The sequence below is a fragment of the Odocoileus virginianus genome, chromosome 3 (genome assembly GCF_023699985.2).
Source record: "Odocoileus virginianus isolate 20LAN1187 ecotype Illinois chromosome 3, Ovbor_1.2, whole genome shotgun sequence".
Lineage (NCBI taxonomy): Eukaryota > Metazoa > Chordata > Mammalia > Artiodactyla > Cervidae > Odocoileus > Odocoileus virginianus.
Window position 1 is genome coordinate 11,342,912 of NC_069676.1, and position 21,150 is coordinate 11,364,061.

The following is a 21,150-nucleotide window of genomic DNA, read 5'->3' on the forward strand; positions in this document are numbered from 1 at the left end:
CACTTTCATATCCATTAGACTCTCAACATTCTTGAAAACATTGGTGATGAAATAGATCAGTAGTACTTTCCAGTGTATGCATATTTGTTCAAAGGAAAACTTACTGGAACTACCCAAAGGAGACTTGATATCTCTAATACCCAATATTTCCATCCCAATTACAAAACACTCTCATTAACACCAGACACATGTAAGATACTATTCAAAATGATTTATCTATAACACCGGAAAACTAGTTCAAAGAAATGAAATTTCCAGCAGTCTCAGAAAGAACATATATTTTGAAAAGATACAGGATACATGTACAAGTTCAGAGCATTGGAAATGAGTTCATTTTTGTTGCATAAATAACATTTATTTTATTGTGTGACACATCAGAAAAGCAAGTTGATAAATACAACATGAAAGAAAACAAAAGTAATCTAATTGCTGAAGCAAGTGGTAAAAATATGTGAGACCAGTAAGTTTACAAATTAGACTATAAGCACACTATGGAACACAATAATACTAGTTAATTTTCCAAGGTGATTTGTATTTTTACTTTAGGGAGTACAAACCATTATGGAAAGTACTGACAAATGCACTGCATTAAAATTTGCACTTGTGTTCATACCCTGCTCCCACACACACACACACAAAAAATTCAAAAGATATTCAAAAGCAATATCACATGTAAAAAGAAACATGCAGTGCATACAAATCTCTGCATGTCTCACAGTAGGCTTGAGCCTGGGATGCAGCTCTGTTGTTGTTCAGTCACTAAGTCGGGTCTGACTCTTTGTGATCCCATGAATGGCAGCACACACGCCAGGCTCCTCTGTCCTTTACTGTCTCCTGAAGTTTGCTCAAATATGTGTTCATTGAGTCAGTGATGCTATCTAACCATTTCATCCTCTGCCGACCCCTTCTTCTTTTTCCTTCAATATTTTCCAATATCCTAGCTCCAGTAAGTCAGTTCTTCCCATCAGGTGGCCAAAGTATTGGAGCTTCGGCTTCAGTATCAGTCCTTCCAATGAATATTCAGGGTTTATTTCCTTTAGGATTGATTGGGTGGATCTCCTTGCAATTCAAGAGATTGTCAAGAGTCTTCTCCAACACCAGAGTTCGGAAGCATCAATTCTTTGGCATTCAGCCTTCTTTATGGTCCAATTCTCACATCTTTATGTGACTACTGGAAAACCATAGTTTTCACTCTATGGACCTTTGTTGGCCCCAACCATAAGATCAGGCAAAATCAAGGCTATTATGTCCACAAATTTATTAGACCCTCTTCCTGACATACCGCAATTTTCCACATTTCTTCCTTTGATGTTCCAACAATATCAGTATACCTCCTGCCTCCATTAGCTTCTTAAGAAATGCATGGAGGAAACCAAGATTAGGGAATGGTACTCTTTATTGAAACATCACTGAGCCAAGCAAACAGCAAGTGGGTTTCAAACTCAAGTTAAAATTCACTTAGCCACTATGTTATCTAGTCATTTTAGAATAAGTTAGTGGGACAAGAGTCAGGCTTTCTGTGACTCTGGTTCGTTCTAGAAATGCCAGTACAAAGCAGAAGAGATAATTACAGAAGAGAAGCAGTCCTAAGGATGAGTTTCCTCAAGCCTCCTTTCATGTCCTTGTTCCTCAGGCTGTAAATGAAGGGGTTCATCATCTGAGGAACAACAGTGTACATCATTGCAAGCACGGCAGTGTTTCTGGAAGAGTTAGTAACAGCAGAACTAATGTTCACCCCAATACCTGTCCCATAGAATAAGGACACCACTGAGAGGTGAGACCCACAGGTGGAAAAAGCTTTATACTTTCCACCCGCTGATGGCATTCTCAAGACAGAGGACACTATCTGAATATAAGAGAAAATGATTCCACACACAGGAATACCCCCAAATATGCTAGTTGCCAAATATATCAGGATGTTATTGATGAGGGTGTCAGAACATGCAAGCTTGATGACCTGAACGACTTCACAGAAGAAGAGGGGGATTTCCAAGTCTGTGCAGAAGGACAGCTGTAAGAGCATCAGAGTGTGGAGCAGGGCGTCCATAATAATAATAAACAGAGGGAGTAATATCACCAGCCCACAGAGCTGGCGGTTCATGATGACGGTATACCTCAGTGGGTGACAAATGGCCACATAGCGATCATAGGCCATTACTGCAAGGAGAGAACTTTCCAAACTAGCAAACACCAGGACAAAGCAGATCTGTGTGAGGCAGCCTGTATAAGTGATGCTCTGATTCTGTGTTTGGATGTTCACTAGCATCTTTGGGATTGTGGTAGTGCTTAAACAGATGTCGTTCACAGACAGGTTGGAGAGAAAGAAGTACATGGGGGTGTGGAGGTGGGAGTCAGAGCTGACGGCTAGAATGATGAGCAGATTTCCCAGGACTGTGACCAGGTACATGGACAGGAAGAGGCTGAAAAGGAAGGACCACAGCTCAGGATCCTCTGTCACTTTCATGAGAAGAAAATCTGAAGCACGTGTTTCATTCCTCTGTTCCATGCTGAAGATAAATCTGATGGGAAAGGTGAAATGACAAGACAATCAAACGTGTGTTTCCTAGACTAGAAGGAAGAACGTCATCAGAATAAAAAACCATCTAAAGAATAAAGGAAGCAGATTGAAAGAGGACAATTAAAAAGATGTGCCTGGGACTTCTCTGGCAGTCCAGTGGTTGAGACTCTGCCCTTCCAATGCAGGGGGCGTGGGTTCCATCCCTGTTAAGGGAGCTAAGATTCCCTTGCTGTGTGGTGTGGAAAAAAAAATGTGTCTTGTGTATGTGAATTATTCTGTTTCTTTAAAAACTTTTTTTTTTTTTCAGTTAAAAAAACCTTAAGCTGATATAGCGGCATCAACAAATATTAATTCTGGAAAGGGTTAACACGTGTCATTAAAAAATTACACTGTGTACATTGTTTTAGCTATTTAGAACCTGGTCATTTTATAAAAAGAAACAGGGAGAGGCTGCTTGAACATTTTATCTGGATCCCCTGAGACCTCAGAGGCAGGCAATTGAGGTAATACACGGATATGTCAGGAACCAGCAATAGGATGATAAGGTGAACTTTACCAATTTGCTTACCACAAGATTGCAAGTGAATGTTAGAGAATTAGAACAGTCAACCTGTTTTAAAAGAGACAGATTTCTACTCAGAAAGAGATGCTCCGGGTCATAGTACAGTGAGTACAATATGAGTAAATGAGAGATGCTTTAGCGTTGGTGCCAAATACAAAGAAACATGTGAAGAAGACGGCAGACAGGCAGGAGGAGTGTGGGTGCTTAGTTCTAAACCATCCGAGGCAGGGACTCTCCTCACAGCTTCCCTTGGATGAGCCTATGGCGTAATACCTGCCTTCATGTCCAAACATTCACTGAGAGACGTTAGGTTAGCTGGCTGGCATCAGAGTGGAATGATGCTGGATGTCTTCTTTGACTTGCCACATAGGAGATGTGTCCTCAGGAATGGCAGAAGGATTGAGTGAGAGCAGAGCTCCTGGGCAAGAAGGATCACAGTTGGGAGACGGCTTACGTGTGCTGTAACTTTTCACGGAAAGGATTGTTGAATGATGTGGTCACAGGCAGAATACCGTCTCTGTATCCCTAGAGGTTCAATTTCCAAAGCTCCTCATTAGCCAAACAATTTGATCGTCACTGTGATCCCAGGGCAGTGCAAATCTGTAAAGACCAAGACGAGAAAGGAGGAGTCAGAGCAGCTGCTTTCCTGCTCCTGTGAGATCGGTTGTACACCTTGTAGTTTTTCTCCATCTGGGTCTGCTCACCTCTTTTTCTAATTCTTAAATATGGGCACATCATCTTTCTCTAATTGGGTTCCAGTCTTCATTTTTGCAGTATGAGCAAAGGGATCTCTACCTGATTAGTTACATCACAAAGTCTGATACCAAGTTTAAATGTGAAAATATAGTTATATGTGTGCATATAATTAGTATATCTTTAAATGTTATTATAAAATTGGAAACTCTCAGGAGTTTTTCTCTTTAACAGTCACTAATGTCTCCTCAAACTTAATCTTCACTGTGTATATTTCTATAGCAGATAATAATTTATTTCCTGACAATTGTCTCTGGTCAATACATAAAAGTCTGTTACTCCTTTTTTTTTCCTTTTTACCTTTCACAACCATCTTTTCTAATCTTTTCACAATAGTTTCACTGTACATTTTGGTGTATTTTAGGGGAGTGTGGGTTGAAATTATATAAAGAACTCATATGAATTAAAAAGAAAACAAAGGACTTCCCTGGTGGTCCAGTGGCTAAGACTTCAAGCTCCCAACACAGGGGGTCTGTGTTCTATCCCTGGTCAGGGAACTGGATCCCACATGCTGCAACTAAAGATCCCAAATGCCACGACTAAGAACCAGTGCAGCCAAATAAATAAATAAAAATTTTAAAAAATAATAAAAAGAAAAAGATAACTCATTTGAGATACCACCAACATATATTTAAAAGAAAGAGAAATTAATATGTGGGAAAAACCCTCAACCAAATAATAAAAACAGATATGTCAATTAATGAAATGATTTTTACATTAGGTTATCAGTTTACTTGAAAGTGTATCAGTTATGATACAGATCACCAAGATTTTCATCAGAAAGTGTGTATACTTGTTTCAGACACTTAGGAGAACTCTTAGGTGCAATCCAAGGGAACATTCATACCCACTTAACATTCAGTAATTTCATTGCAAGTATTTATGCATGCAAGCATAAAACTGGTCTCATTTCCACCAAGAAATATATACAAGAATACTCAGGTTTATTTTTAATAGAGAAAAAAAATTACAAACAGAATTTTCATCAGTATTGGGCAGGATGCTTACTTTGAAAAGACACTGCACATAATGTGAAAATACAAAGGATTAGAAATAAATTTGTTACTGATATGCCCAACAACTTGATTAAATCTCAAAGTGACATAATGAGAGAAGCAATCAAGATTAAAAAACTCATACATTATATCAAACTTTAAATAAGTTTCAAAAGAAGTCAATTTATAAGTTGGGCAGGAACATGTATTGGGGAGATAATACAATGACATTTAATTCTATTGCCACTTTCATAGGACAAATATGAGAAAATATTGGCAATTTCATAGGATTCAACCCCAAAGAAGAATTTCAAAGAAAGTTAGTACAGGTTAAGGGTAGTATTTGTACCGGAAGAGGAGAGGGTATTGTGACTGTGAAACACTTCAGGTGGATTCTGTGGTAATGACATTGCTCTATTTTTAACCGTTACAATATAGGTTCATATCATGTTCTTATCTATTCTTTTAAAACTACAGATATATCTTATGCAATACTTAACATATACTATATTTAAGAAGTTGGGGGAAAGCCTGCTATCATCATAATTCTAGACACATTCTTCCATGTTGTTTAATATTGAAGTCAAGCATCTCAGATTTCAGAGGTCATCAGAATCTCATAATGCTTAATTTTTTTCCCATTTATTTTTATTAGTTGGATGCTAATTACTTTACAATATTGTAGTGGTTTATTAAAAATATTCATTCAATGTAAAAGTTTTAAAAATTTTTTCAATTTAAAAAAATTATTTATTTTATTTGGAGGCTAATTACTTTACAATATTGTAGTGGTTTTTGCCATACATTGACATGAACCAGCCACGGGTGTACATGTGTTCCCCATCCTGAACCCCCCCTCTCACCTCCCTCCCCATCCCATCCCTCAGGGTCATCCCAGTGCACCAGCCCTGAGCACCCTGTCTCATGCATCGAACCTGGACTGGCGATCTATTTCATGAATAATAATACAAGTTTCAATGCTATTCTCTCAATTCATCCCACCCTCACCTTCTCCCATGAGTCCAAAAGTCTGTTCTCTACACGTCTCTTTTGCTGTCTCCCATATAGGGTCATTGTTACCATCTTTCTAAATTACATATGTATGTATTACTATACGTCCTGGTGTTTTTCTTTTTGACTTACTTCACTCTGTATAATAGGCTCCAGTTTCATCCACCTCATTAGAACTGATTCAAATGAATTCTTTTTAATGGCTGAGTAATATTCCATGGTGTATATGTACCACAGCTTCCTCATCCATTCGTCTGCTGATGGGCATCTGGGTTGCTTCCATGTCTTGGCTATTGTAAACAGTGCTGCGATGAACATTGGGGTACATGTGTCTCTTTCAGATCTGGTTTCCTCGGTGTGTATGCCCAGAAGTGGGATTGCTGGGTCATATGACAGTTCTATTTCCAGTTTTTTAAGGAATCTCCACACTGTTTTCCATAGTGACTGTACTAATTTGCATTCCCACCAACAGTGTAAGAGGGTTCCCTTTCCTCCACACCCTCTCCAGCATTTATTGCTTGTAGACTTTTGGATAGCAGCCATCCTGACTGGCGTGTAATGGTACCTCATTGTGGTTTTGATTTGCATTTCTCTGATAATGAGTGATGTTGAGCATCTTTTCATGTGTTTGTTAGCCATCTGTATGTCTTCTTTGGAGAAATGTCTGTTTAGTTCTTTGGCCCATTTTTTGATTGGGTCATTTATTTTTCTGGGATTGAGCTTCAGGAGTTGCTTGTATATTTTTGTGATTAATTCTTTGTCAGTTGCTTCGTTTGCTATTGCTTTCTCCCATTCTGAAGGCCGTCTTTTCACCTTGCTTATAGTTTCCTTCGTTGTGCAAAAGCTTTTAAGTTTAATTAGGTACTATTTATTTATTTTTGTTTTTATTTCCATTACTCTGAGAGGTGGGTCATAGAGGATCCTGCTGTGAAAATTCTTTCAATTTTTAAATAAAAATGGGTCATACTTTCAGAAAAATATCAAATAGAGTTATGGGTGTAAAAATGAATGTAGGCCCTCCACAAGTCTCTGCCAGAGGTTCAAAGTCAGTAGTTTTTGCTGGAGGTCAGAGAAATCTTAGTACAAAGTCTCAGATGATCTGTTTCTTTTTATATTAAAAGATGGTAAACAGTCTGCCTGTAATGGGGAGACCCAGGTTCCATCCCTGGGTGGGGAAGATCCTCAGGAGACAGAAATGGCACCCCACTCCAGTATTCTTGCCTGGAACTCCCATGCACAGAGGAGCCTGGCAGGCTACAGTCCACGGGGTGGCAAAGAGTTGGACATGACTGAGCAACTAACATTTTCACACTTCCATTCATTTATTTTTGGCTGTGCTGGGTCTTTGTTGTTGCTTGTGGACTTTCTCTAATTGCAGTGAGCAGGGGCTACCCTCTAGTTGTGGTGCACTGGCTTCTTACTGCAGCGGCTTCTGTTGTCGTGGGGCGTGGGTTCTAGGGCATGGGCTCAGTAAACGTGGAGCAGTGGCTTAGTTATCTCTTGGCATATGGGCTTTTTCTGGGATTGAACCCATGTCCCCTGCATTGGCACATGGATTCTTAAGCGTTGGACCACCGGGGAAGTCCCAGGTGAGCTATTTCTGCATCTGTTCTGTGGGGCAAGCTCTGCTTGCGTGTCAGCCAGGGAGCTGTTTCCCAGGTGTGGTGCTGAAAGTAAAACAACGCCTCAGCCACCAATGAGAACCAGAACAGAAGGTTCCACAGTCACTCCTTCAATTCTCCTTTGAGACCTCCATTGTTTCACTTGCATACTCACACAGAGATAATTCTAACTTATGGCCCTGCTTTTCATTTGCTCACAGGAGAAGTTATGCCCTTGTCCTTATCAAATCCCCCTCTTTTTCCTCTCTTGTCTTTAATTCAACATCTCCATTTCAAAAGAATATAGTTCTCCATAGAATAAATTTCCTCATAAAGACACATTAAAACGCTTTGCACTGGACTTCCCTGGTGGTGCAGTGGATAAGAATCCTCCTGCTGGGCTCCGTATCAACCTAGAAGGGTGGGATGGGGAGGGAGATGGGAGGGAGGTTCAAAAGGGAGAGGATATATGTATACCTATGGCTGATTCATGTTGAGGTTTGACAGAAAACAACAAAATTCTGTAAAGCAATTGTCCTTCAATTAAAAATTAATTAATTAAAAAAAGAGTCCTCTTGCCAACGCGGAGGACATGGTTTTAATCTCTAGTCCAGGAAGATTCCACATGTCATAGAGCTACTGAGCCCTTTGACCACAGCTAATGAGCCTGTGCTCTAGGGCCAGAGAGCCGAAACTACTCATGTGCTGCCACTCCTGAAGCCTAGAGCTTGTGCTCCTCAGCAAGAGAAGCCACCATGATAAGAAGTCCTAGCACCACAATGAGGAGCAGCCCCCACAGGCTGCAGCTAGAGCAAGGCTGTGAAAAGCAAAGAAGACCCTGTGCTGTCAAAAATAAACAAATATAATGGAAATAGAAAAAAAGTTTGGCACTAAGATCCCCAAGACTGCACCCAGTCCTCTGTGACATCAATGATACAATTCATTTTAATGTTTTTTTTTTTTTTCAGACTCCACCAGGGATGTGTAACAAGTATAGCAATATAAGATGACAGAGGAGAGAATTAATAGCCCAATGAGAAAGCTCAAAGCAAATAAGATGCTAGAAGATTATCAACAGATGGCTAACAAACACATGAAAAGATGCTCAACATCACTCATTATCAGAGAAATGCAAATCAAAACCACAATGAGGTACCATTACACGCCAGTCAGAATGGCTGCTATCCAAAAGTCTACAAGCAATAAATGCTGGAGAGGGTGTGGAGAAAAGGGAACCTTCTTACACAGTTGGTGGGAATGCAAACTAGTACAGCCACTATGGAGAACAGTGTGGAGATTCCTTAAAAAGCTGGAAATAGAACTGCCATATGACCCAGAAATCCCACTCCTGGGCATACACACTGAGGAAACCAGATCTGAAAGAGACACGTGCACCCCAATGTTCCTCGCAGCACTGTTTATAATAGCCAGGACATGGAAGCAACCTAGATGCCCATCAGCAGAAGAATGGATAAGAAAGTTGTGGTACATATGCACTATGGAATATTACTCAGCCGTTAAAAAGAATTCATTTGAATCAGTTCTAATGAGGTGGATGAAACTGGAGCCCATTATACAGAGTGAAGTAAGCCAGAAAGACAAAGACAAATACAGTATACTAACACATATATATGGAATTTAAAAAGATGGTAATGATAACCCTATTTGCAAAACAGAAAAAGAGAGACAGATGTACAGAACAGACTTTTAGACTGTGTGGGAGAAGACGAGGGTGAGATGTTCTGAGAGAATAGCATTGAAACAAGTATACTACCAAGGGTGAAACAGATCACCAGCCCAGGTTGGATGCATGAGACAATTGCCCAGGGCTGGTGCACTGGGAAGACCCAGAGGGATGGGATGCAGAGGGAGGCAGGAGGGAGGATCGGGATGGGGAACACATTAAATCCATGGCTGATTCATGTCAATGCATGACAAACACTACTACAATATTGTAAAGTAATTAGCCTCCAACTAATAAAAATAAATGGAAAAAAAAGAGATTATCAGTAATTACCCTGAATACCTGAACACAAAATTATTTTATTACATTACGCAGACTAGAAAAAGCAGCTGATAAACATAACATGAAGGAAAACTAATCTTGTTGCTGAGGCAAGTGGTAAAAATATGTGAGAACACTAAGTTTACAAAACTGATGAATACAGGCAAGTATGGAACACGGTGATACTAGTTAATTTTATTGTGTACTTACTAGGCACAAGGCATTGCCCTAAGTAGTGTTTATAAGTGTGAACTTCCTAGCAGGAGTCATACTTTATATAGTCAAGCTAAGGTTCTCATAGTAATCAAAACCTAAAGTTAAAATGAACTTTTCATTATGTTATATTGTTATTTTCAAAGAATTTGGTGGTGGAAGAAGCAGGCAAACATTCTGGCTTGCCCAGTTTTTCTATCACTTTGACTCATTCCAGAAACCTCAGTGCAAAGCAAACGAGACATCCCAGAAGAAAAGGTGTCCTAGATACTGACAAGTTTCCGCAAGGCACTTTTCACATCCCTGTTTCTCAGGCTATAGATGAAGGGGTTCATCATTTGAGGGACCACAGTGTACATCATTGAAAGCACTGCAGTGTTTCTGGGAGAATTAGTAAAAGCAGAGCTAATGTATACACCAAAAGCTGTCCCATAAAATAAGGACACAATTGAGAGGTGAGACACACAGGTGGAAAAAGCTTTATACTTTCCGCTTACTGATGCTATTCTCAACACAGAGGACACTATCTGAATATAAGAGAAAATGATTCCACACACAGGAATACCACCTAATATGCTAGCTGCAAAATATATCAGGATATTGTTGATGAGGGTATCAGAGCATGCAAGCTTGATGACCTGAACAACTTCACAGAAGAAGAGGGGGATTTCAAGATCTGTGCAGAAGGACAGCTGCAAGAGCATCAGACAGTGGAGCAGGGCATCCACGATGCTAGTAAACAGAGAAAGAAGAATCCACAAGCAACAGAGACGAGAGTTCACGATGACAGTGTACTTCAGTGGATGACAAATGGCCACATAGCGATCGTAGGCCATTGCTGAAAGAATACAACTATCCAGGCTTGCAAACACCAGGACAAAGCAGACCTGCAGAAGGCAGCCTGCGTAAGTGATGCTCTGATTCCGTGTGTGGATGTTCATCAGCATCTTTGGGATCGTGGTTGTGCTTAAACAGATGTCAGTAAAGGACAGGTTGGAGAGGAAGAAGTACATGGGAGTGTGGAGGTGGGGGTCGTAGTTGATAGCCAGAATGATGAGCAGATTTCCCAGCACGGTGACCAGGTACATGGACAGGAACAGGCTGAAGACAAGGGTCTGCAGTTTTGGATCCTCTGTCACTTCCATGAGAAGAAATCCTGAAACACTTGTTTTGTTTCTGAGCTCCATGTTATTGATAAATCTGATGAAAAAGATGAAATAGAAAATGAAATATATCATCCCTAGACAAGCAGCAGGGGAATCACAAGAGGAAGAAACCACCCTTGGAAGGGAAGGGGACTAATGGAGGGTGGTAAAGAAGGAAAGTCTTCTGATGCATAATTTTCTGTTACTGTAAAAAAAACCTAAAGCTGAATAACAGTCGATAATCAAAATTAAACCTGGAAATGGTTAAGAGGTGACTGTTTTTTAAAACTTGTACTAGTCTATCTATGGGATTTCCCTGGTGGATTACCAGTAAAGAACCCACCTGCAATGCTAGGAGATACAAGTTCAATCCCTGCTTTGAGAAGATCCCCTGGAGAAGGAAATGGCAACCCACTCCAGTATTCTTGCCTGGGAAATCACATGGACAGAGGAACCTGGCAGGCTATAGTCCATGGGGTTGCAAAAGAGTTGGACACAACTTATCAACTGAACAACAACATTCTATTGATATCTATGCTGCTCTGATTATTTAAAACATTTGGTCATTTTATAAGAAGAAACAGACCAGGGAGGCAGTTGAAGATTCTGTCTGAATCCCCAGTGACCTCAGACTCAAACAATGGAGATAATTCCTAGGTGTGTCAAGGACCAGAAATGGGATGATAAGGTGAAATCTATCAATTTTTTTGCATACCTGCCATGTTCAAGAAACACAAAGAAATCTCAGACAATTTTTCAAAATCACCATGATTTAGAATGGGCAACTTTCTGCTCAGGAAGAATTGGTCCTTTTCATAGCAGAGAGTCAGTAAAATATTAATAAGTGAAAGGTTTTTTGAGTACTGGTGCGAAGTACAAGGAAATATTGAAGAAGATGACGGACAGTTAGGCAGGAGACCCATGGATGACTTAGTTGTGATCATCTAATATATGTACGCTCTTCACAGCTTCCCCTGGATGAACCCATTGCAAAAAACTTGCTATAATTTCCAAACATTGACAGAGGGAGGTTAGGTTACCTGCCTGACATCACAGTGGAATGATGCTTCATGTGTCTGGTACAGAAGAGCTGTCTTTAGAAAGAATAGATGATCTGAGTGAGTCACCAGCTCATGGACAGGAGGGATCTCTTATGGGGAGTCTCAGGTGTGCTGTTTCTTCTCTGAGAATGAACTGTTGATTGAGATGGTCACAGGCAGATTGCAGTGTGGAACTCTGGAGATTCAATTTCCAAAGCTCCTCATTAACCAGTCAATTTATTGTCACTGTGATCCCAGGACAGTGCAAACCTGTAGGTCAAGACTCTACACTGGGACTTCCCTGGTGGTGCAATGCATAATTTGTCTGCCAACACAGGGGACTTGGGTTCGATCTCTGATCTGGGACAGTCCCACATGGTGCTGAGCAACTAAGTCCATGCACAGCTACTGAACCTGTGCTCTAGAGCCCATGAGTCATAATTACTGAAATCCATGCGCCTAGAGACTGTGTCTGCAACAAGAGAAGCCCCCGCAATGAGAAGCCTGTGCACTGCGATGAAGAGCTCCTGCTTGCCACAACTAGAGAAAGATCGTGGGCAGCAATGAATATACAGTGAAATCATAAACAAACAAATAAAATAAAAAGACTACACTGGAGAAATTCAGGATGTTTTTCCAACTCCATGAGGCCAAGTACACACTATCCACTTTTCGACATCTGTACCTGCTCATGTCCATTCCTTAATTTTTCATAGACTCATAAGCAGTTAAAAAGTCATGGTAAAACAATAGTGGGCAAGTATAATCTGAGTACATTTATTTAGATTTATCCATTATCTAGTAGGTGGAGGTGATAATCCACATTAGTATTGATTAAAGTATTTTTCATCTTTAAGGAATTCAATATTTTCATGTATCTATGGATTTATTCCCTCTTTTGTTCACTGCTACAGTATGGCCTATGCTAACCTGCAATTTTCTTGATATATTAAAACAAACATATACACTATGGAATATTACTCAGCCATTAAAAAGAATTTATTTGAATCAGTTCTAATGAGATGGATGAAACTGGAGCCCATTATACAGAGTGAAGTAAGCCAGAAAGATAAAGACCAATACAGTATACTAATGCATATATATGAAATTTAAAAAGATGGTAACAATAACCCTATATGCAAAGCAGAAAAAGAGACACAGATGTACAAAACAGACTTTTAGACTCTGTGGGAGAAGGCGAGGGTGGGATGTTCTGAGAGAATAGCATTGAAACAAGTATACTACCAAGGGCGAAACAGATCACCAGCCCAGGTTGGATGCATGAGACAAGTGCTCGGGGCTGGTGCACTGGGAAGACCCAGAGGGATGGGATGGGGAGGGAGGCAGGAGGGGGGATCGGGATGGGGAATACATGTAAATTCATGGCCGATTCATGTCAATGTATGGCAAAAACCACTACAATATTGTAAAATAATTAGCCTCCAACTAATAAAAATAAATGGAGAAAAAAGAAAACAAGAGAAAAGATGACATTGGTAATGTCATCCCTTACCTTCTTAACATTATTGGCTCCAAACACATGAAATAACAGAAAAATACAAATGGTATAAAGATTTAAAATTTTAGCTGCCAAGGGCCCAGGTGGAAATTTGGTGTTGATACAATTTTGCTTCTGTTTTTTTTTTTGTTTTGTTTTTGTTCTTTTGGCTGCAAGCCATGGTGGGATCTTAGGTCCCCGACCAGGAATCTTACCACAGGGATCAAATCCTTATCTCTTCCATAGACCTCATGATCTCCATCTCTCCTGGAGATCCAACATGCCTCATGGGCAAAGAAACCAAAACATAAAACAGAAGCAATACTGTAACAAATTCGATAAAGACTTAAAAATAATGATTCTTTAAAATTTTTAAATTAAGATTCTAAGAGATCTTTCCACAACATTGGGCATGAGTTTGAACAAGCTCTGGCAGTTGGTGATGGACAGGGAAACCCGGCGTCCATGGGGTTATAAAGTCAGACATGAGACTAGCAGCTAGCCTCTGCCAAAATGTGTGCTTGACTGCATGCACCCTCTTCACTAAAATCATATGTAACACTGACCTTCCCCTCTACCTCTTTGGAGCAGTTTCTCAGCTATCTGAAATGCTGTCTTTCGGGCTATACTTCTCATTTTGTCCCAAATAAACCTTAACTCACACACATACACACACAAAGGGTCAGACATGACTGAGTGTCTGAACTGAACTGAACTTGTTCATGAAAGTGAAAGTGGCTCAGTCGTGTCCAGCTCTTTGTGACCCCCTGGACTGTACAGTCCATGGGATTCTCCAGGCCAGGATACTGGAATGGGTAGCCGTTTCCTTCTCCAGGGGATCTTCCCAATCCAGGGATCAAACTCAAGTCCCCCACATTGCAGGCAGATTGTTTAGCAGCTTTACCAGCTCTACCAGCTTTACCATCAGGAAAGCCCAAGAATACTGGAGTGGATGGCCTGTCCCTTTTCCAGCAGATCTTCCTGACCCAGGAATCGAACCGGGGTCTCTTGCATTGCAATCAGATTCTTTACCAGCTGAGCGTTCATAGTAGCACAATTTATAATAATCAGGAGGTGGAAGCGACCCAGTGTATGGATGGATAAACAAAATGTGCTATATACAGACAATGGAATATTATTCAGTCTTGGAAAGGAAAGAAATTTTGCCATGTGCAACAATATGGGTGAGAATTGAGAACATTAGACTAAGTGGAACAAGTGAGTCACAAAAAGACAGATTTCACTTATATGAACCATCTAAAGTATTGAAATTCATATAAGTGGAAAATAGAATAGTAGTTATCTAGGGCTGTGAAGAGGCAGAAAAGGAGAATTCTTGTTTTAAGAGAATAGAGTTTCTGATTTGCAAGATGAAAATGTTCTTATACCAATATTTTTACACTGCATCATAAGTTATCAGAGAAGCACTCAAGTTGTGACACAATGTACCTTGTGATTGTCATCAACAGAGTCTGAAGCTTCTCTGTTATCACAATAAATTTAATTTTAGTAGTCTGGTGAGCTAAAATAATTAAAATGTTTTATATTGGCTCAGGGGTAAATAGAAGACCTATTGATCAGAAGATAGCATCCATAAAGAAATCTCTACATAAGTGGGCAATTTATACAGGTACATAAAAATGAATTTGGATCCTGCTTAACATCAAAGGGAAAACTAAATTCATATTTCAAATGTAAAAGCCAATACTGGGAATTCTTCAGACTGAAGTACTATCGTTTTCATTTGAACCCAGGTCTCCCGCATTGCAGGCAGATTCTTTACCAGCTCCGTCAGGGAAGCCCAAGAATACAGGGGTGGGTAGCCTATCCCTTCTCCAAGGGGATCTTACTGACTCATGAATCTAACAGGGGTCTCCCGCATTGCAGGTGGATTCTTTACCAGCTGAACTACCAGGGAAACCCTATTGTTTTCATAAATAAGACCTGGTAAGTAATACCACCATGTAAAGTATTAAGAGCTATTAACTACATAACTAAAACGAAGCACTTGTGTTCATACAAAACAAAACTGTACAGGATATCCAAAAAGAAGTCATACACTTAAGAAATAATTTTGCAGTGGGTATATTGTTTTTGTTGTTCAGCTGTTTTGTTGTTCGACCTTTTGCGACCCCAAGGACTGCAGCACGCCAGTCTTCTCTGTCTTCCACTATCTCCTGGAGTTTGCCCAAATTCATGTCCATTGAGTTGGTGATGCCATCCTACAATCTCATCCTCTGCCTCACTTTTCTCCCTTTGCCTCAAATCTTTCCCAGAATCAGGGGTCTTTTCCAATGAGTTGGCTATTCGCATCAAGTGGCCAAAGCATTGGAGCTTCAGCTCAGTCCTTCCAATGAATACTCAGGGTTGATTTTGTATAACTAACACTAATATCTTGATTATGTAAAAAAAAAAGCTCATATGAATTAATGAGAAAATTATGAACAATTCAGTAGGTCTATCACAATTAGATATTTAAAAGAAAATAAATGCATCAAAAGCCTCTCAGTTATGTAATGATAAGAGGTATGTCTGTTGATGAAATAATTTTTACATTGTTACTATAAATGAAAAGGTGTTGATGACGATATGGATCCCCTCATGCTACCATGAGAAATAGAAAAGAATACTTAGATTTACCCATAACAGCATAAAATTAGCTACAAACAAAATTTCCATCAATATAATAAAAAAATCTATTTTGAAGTCTCCAAACACAATGTAAATATACAGAATATTGCAAATTAATTATTTACTGATACACCCTAAGATAACGATGAAATCTCCAAAGTGCAATAATGAGAAAAAATCAGGATAAAAGATTAAAACATAACAATTAAATTTTAATGATCTCATTAAGTTATAAATTGCAAAGGAATACAGACAGAGGTGATAAGACAGTGATATTTCATCCTATTGTCAGTTTTACGGTGTAAACATGATCAAATAATGGCGAATTCATAGGAGTCAACCCAACAGAAGATCAAATGAAAGAAAAAGAATTAAAAAGTCAAGATTTTGTTTGTTACTGGGAGGGGAGAGTGTGATGTAGGTGGGAGAAAAACTGCATTCTATAATTAAGGGATTGTTTTATTTATTTAACTTCAGGATCGGGTAGGTACATGCTTGGCTATTGTGTTACCATTCTTGTAGAAGTACACATAGACTTTAAGCACCACTTTGCATACGCTACTTTAATGAGTAAAATTGAGGAAAGATCCTTCCATATTCCTAATTCTAAATGTAATGATAATATATTTCCTCATGTCCTCATACAAAAGTTATGCATCTCAGGTCATCATAGTCTCACAAAGTGTTTATTAAAAATTCTCTCATCCTTCACATGCCCAATTCCCCTGAGGCATAAAATCCACAGTTCTTGCTAAAGATCAGGGAACTCACAGTATGAACTGAGGTCTACGTTATTCAAATCTGCAGTTGTTCTGTGGATCTCAGTGAAGGAAGCTCTGGAGTTAACAAGAGTGCCAAGCAGGAGCTGTTTCCCAGATGTGGTGCTGAAAGTAAAACTACCCCTCTGGCTTCCCCAGTGCTTCAGTGGGTAAAGGTATCTGCCTGCAATGCAGGCTTGATCCCTGGGTGGGGAATATTCCTCTGGAGGAGGAATAGCAGCCCACTCCAGTATTCTTGCCTGAAAAATCCCAAGGACAGAGGAGACTGGCGCACTACAATCTGAAGGGCTACAAAGAGTCAGACGCAAAGAAGCACAATCTACAATGAACAAGGTTCTTCACCTTTTTAAAGTTCTTTTCCCATGGCTGATTCGTGTCAATATATGGCAAAAACCACTACACTATTGTAAAGTAATTAGCCTCCAACAAATAAAAATAAATGAAAAAAAATAAAGTTCTTTTCCACTCCCTGGACTCTCTCTTAACAGTTCCACTGTTTCTGCCCCCTCGCCCACATGTGGTTCTGAATGATGGCCTCAAATTTTTGTCCTTCTGGGAAGGTGATCTCACTAATCTTATCTACTCCCCTTTTCTCCTCTCTTGTCTTACTCTCAACATCTCCCTGTCAAAGGAAAGTAGAGCAACTTTCCTCATAAAGACACATGAAAAAGTTTTCCATGAGAGTCCTAAGACTAAACCCAATACACTAAGACATCCATGACACAGTTAATTTTATTCAATGATGTTTCTCTGCATTGACTCCACCAGAATGTGTAAGAAACACAGCAAAAACTCAGACAGGGGCTCTGTAACAATTTAGAGGGGTGGGATGGAGATGGGGGAGAGATTCAAGAGGCAGGGGACATATGTATACCTTTGACTGATTCTCATTGATGTTTTAGAGAAAACAACAAAATTCTGTAAAGCAATTATACTTCAATTAAAAAGAAATTAATTAAAATTAAAAAAAAAACTAAAAATAAAAAAGATGACTAAGAAGAGAAGTGAAAACAGATACATTCTTATAAATAAGCCAATGAGAAAGTTTCAAAGCAAATAAGATGTCAGAGGAAGATTAAAAACATTTGCCCTGTCTACAAAACAATAGTTTATTTTATTATATTACTCAAACCAGTGGGGGAAAACCTGATAAATATAGCAATAAAAGAAAACAAATCAAAGACTTCCCTGGCAGTCCAGTGGTTAAGACTTCACCTTCCAAAGCAGGCGATGGGGATTCAATACTTGCTTGGGAAGCTAAGATCCCAGATGCATCACGGCCAAAAAAACCAAAACATAAAACATAAGAAATATTGTAATGAATTCAATTTCTTAAAAAACTGGAAATAGAACTGCCATATGACCCCGCAATCCCACTCCTGGGCATACACACCAAGGAAACCAGATCTGAAAGAGACACGTGCACCCCAATGTTCATCGCAGCACTGTTTATAATAGCCAGGACATGGAAGCAACCTAGATGCCCAACAGCAGACGAATGGATGAGGAAGCTGTGGTACATATACACCATGGAATATTACTCAGCCATTAAAAAGAATTCATTTGAATCAGTTCTAATGAGATGGATGAAACTGGAGCCCATTATACAGAGCGAAGTAAGCCAGAAAGATAAAGACCATTACAGTATACTAACACATATATATGGACTTTAGAAAGATGGTAATGATAACCCTATATGCAAAACAGAAAAAGAGACTCAGATGTATAGAACAGACTTTTGGACTCTGTGGGAGAAGGCGAGGGTGGGAATTTTCGAGATAACAGCATCGAAACATGTATATTATCTATGGTGAAACAGACCACCAGCCCGGGTTGGATGCATGAGACAAGTGCTTAGGCCTGGTGCACTGGGAAGACCTAGAGGGATCGGGTCGAAAGGGAAGTGGGAGGGGGGATCGGGATGGGGAATACATGTAATTCCATGGCTGATTAATGTCAATATGACAAAAACCACTACAATATTGTAAAGTAATTAGCCTCCAACTAATAAAAATAAATGAAAAAAAAACTTTAAGGGTGGTCCACAAAAAAAGTAAAAATTAAAAAAATTAAATTGCTGAAGCAATTGAAAAAATACATGGACTCAAGTGTATAGGAAACCCATGAAACACAATAATACTACTTAAATTTTATTGAGGCATTGTCCTAAGTGTTTATTGTTCTTATAGAAATTAACTTTCCAGCAGTATAAGGCTCTAGGAGTAATCAGTTCCCAATATCAGGAATTAGATTAAGTAGGTGGCATATGATCCATTTCTCAGTGATAAGATTGAAGGTTATACCTTACGGGTGATGCCATGTAAATATCTTTTATAAATAGAACTTCAATTAACAACAGACTTATTGAAGGACAGTCAGTTTTATTTGTCTCTGGTAATCATGTCTAGATATGCCTGCATCTATTTCAGCCATCTGAGTCCATGAGGGGAATCAGCCTAACATGAAGCCTCTTCATGGAGGAATGAATAAATCTCTAATTTCCTGCTCCTGCACATTTCCTGCCTCTGAAGTCCTTGTGATGAAAGATAATTATTGTTTGAGCATATTAAGAGTCAGAATTTCTTTCTTTTACTAGAAAGAAAATTTTCCTCACTGATCAATTTCAAATATCCCACAATCATTTCAAACTGCTGAGATAATCTAATCACAAAATTTTATGGATGATGAAGTAGAGTGTTATGGATGCTAATGTTGCCTAACATATGTCCAATTTGCCAGTGACCAGTCTTAAAGATTCCTGAACTGAGGTATGAAAGATCAATAATAATGTCTTGAAAATAGGCTTTACTCTGGAGTACGATTTACATGGTGTCATCCAAGGAATTAGGCAGATTCTATTTCTGCACCACCATAGACTTGCTTAAATTCTTTCCTTGACCTGCCCACCTTTTCCTACTTCCCTCGGGCTGGGGATATTGCCCACAAAATTACTATACCATGAACCTCTGCCTCAGATTCAGCTTTTATTGGCTCTAACCAAAATCTTATAATAGAGAACGGAAAGTTTATGTCAAACATCAGAGAACTAGAAAATGACACAATCATAGAATAGAAAGTACTCTACTAAAGAGTTTCCTCAAAGCTCCTTTCATGTCTCTGTTCCTCAGGCTGTAGATGAAGGGGTTCATCGTGGGAGTGACCACGGTGTACATCAATGAAGCCACTGCAGTCTTCCTGGGAGAGTCAGGAATTGCAGAGCAAATGTACACCCCAAAACCTGTCCCATAGAATAAAAACACAACTGAGAGGTGAGACCCACAGGTAGAATAAGTTTTATACTTTCCACCTACTGATGACTTTCTCAAAATAGAGGAGACTATTCGAGTATAAGAGAAAATGATTCCAGAAACAGGAATGCCACCTAATAGGCTAATTGCAACATAAAGAAGAGTATTATTAATGAGGTTATCAGAGCAGGCAAGCTTGATGACTTGAACAACTTCACAGAAGAAGAGGGAGATTGCCAGGTCCTTGCAGAAGGATAGTGGCAGCACCATCAGAGTGTGGAGCAGGGCATTCCCAATGCTAATGAACAAGGAGAGTAGGGTCAGCCTAACACAGAGGTGGGGGTTCATGATGGCTGTGTACCTCAGTGGGTGACAAATGGCCACATAGCGGTCATAGGCCATTGCTCCAAGGAGAAAACTTTCCCAACAAACCAAAATCAGGACAAAGCAGATCTGAGTGAGGCAACCCGTGTAAGTGATGCTTTGACTCTGTGCTTGCATGTTCACCAGGATCTTTGGGATCATGGTTGTGCTTAAACCAATGTCTGTAAAGGACAGATGGGAGAGAAAGAAGTACATGGGAGTGTGGAGGTGGGAGTCAGAGATGACAGCCAGGATGATGAGCAGGTTTCCCAGGACAGTGACCAGGTACATGGACAGGAACAGGTTGAATAAGATGGTCTTCTGTTTTTCATCCTCTGTCAGTCTCATGAGAAGAAATTCAGAAACAGCTGTTCGGTTTCTGGGTTCCATGATGTTGATGAATCTGATGAACAAGATGTGGTAACAAGACAATAAAATGTGTGGTTACTAGGGAAGCAGCAGGAGTGTCATAAGAAGCATAAACCATCTTGGGAATGGAAAGAGACTAAAGGAGTGGGAGGGGAAGAAAAGCATGCATATTTATCTGTAATGTCAAAAAAATCCTAAAGGAAATCAATCCTTAATATTCACTGGAAGGACAGATGCTGAAGGTCCAATGCTTTGGCCACGTGATGCCAAGAGCTGACTCATTGGAAAAGAACCTGATGCTGGGAAAGAGTGAAGGCTAAAGGAGAAGTGGGTGGCAGAGGATGAGATGGTTAGATAGCATAACTGACTCAATGGACATGAATTCGAGCAAACTTCAGGAGATAGTGGAGGACAGAGGA

At 39.7% G+C, this 21,150-nt stretch overlaps 3 protein-coding genes across 3 annotated transcripts; all 3 read right to left on the reverse strand.

Moving 5' to 3' along the window:
• Positions 1 to 1,567: 1,567 nt before the first annotated feature.
• Positions 1,568 to 2,506, reverse strand: LOC139032162 (olfactory receptor 7G1-like). The gene has a single exon (XM_070458461.1). The coding sequence runs from the start codon at positions 2,504 to 2,506 to the stop codon at positions 1,568 to 1,570; it is 939 nt and encodes a 312-aa protein (XP_070314562.1).
• Positions 2,507 to 9,921: 7,415 nt separating this feature from the next.
• On the reverse strand, positions 9,922 to 10,845 carry LOC110127097 (olfactory receptor 7G2-like). Its single transcript, XM_020877174.2, has one exon. It carries the CDS (start codon positions 10,843 to 10,845, stop codon positions 9,922 to 9,924), a length of 924 nt encoding a protein of 307 aa, XP_020732833.2.
• An 8,968-nt stretch (positions 10,846 to 19,813) lies between these two features.
• On the reverse strand, positions 19,814 to 20,752 carry LOC110123202 (olfactory receptor 7G2-like). The gene has a single exon (XM_070458477.1). It carries the CDS (start codon positions 20,750 to 20,752, stop codon positions 19,814 to 19,816), a length of 939 nt encoding a protein of 312 aa, XP_070314578.1.
• Between the last annotated feature and the right edge of the window lie 398 nt (positions 20,753 to 21,150).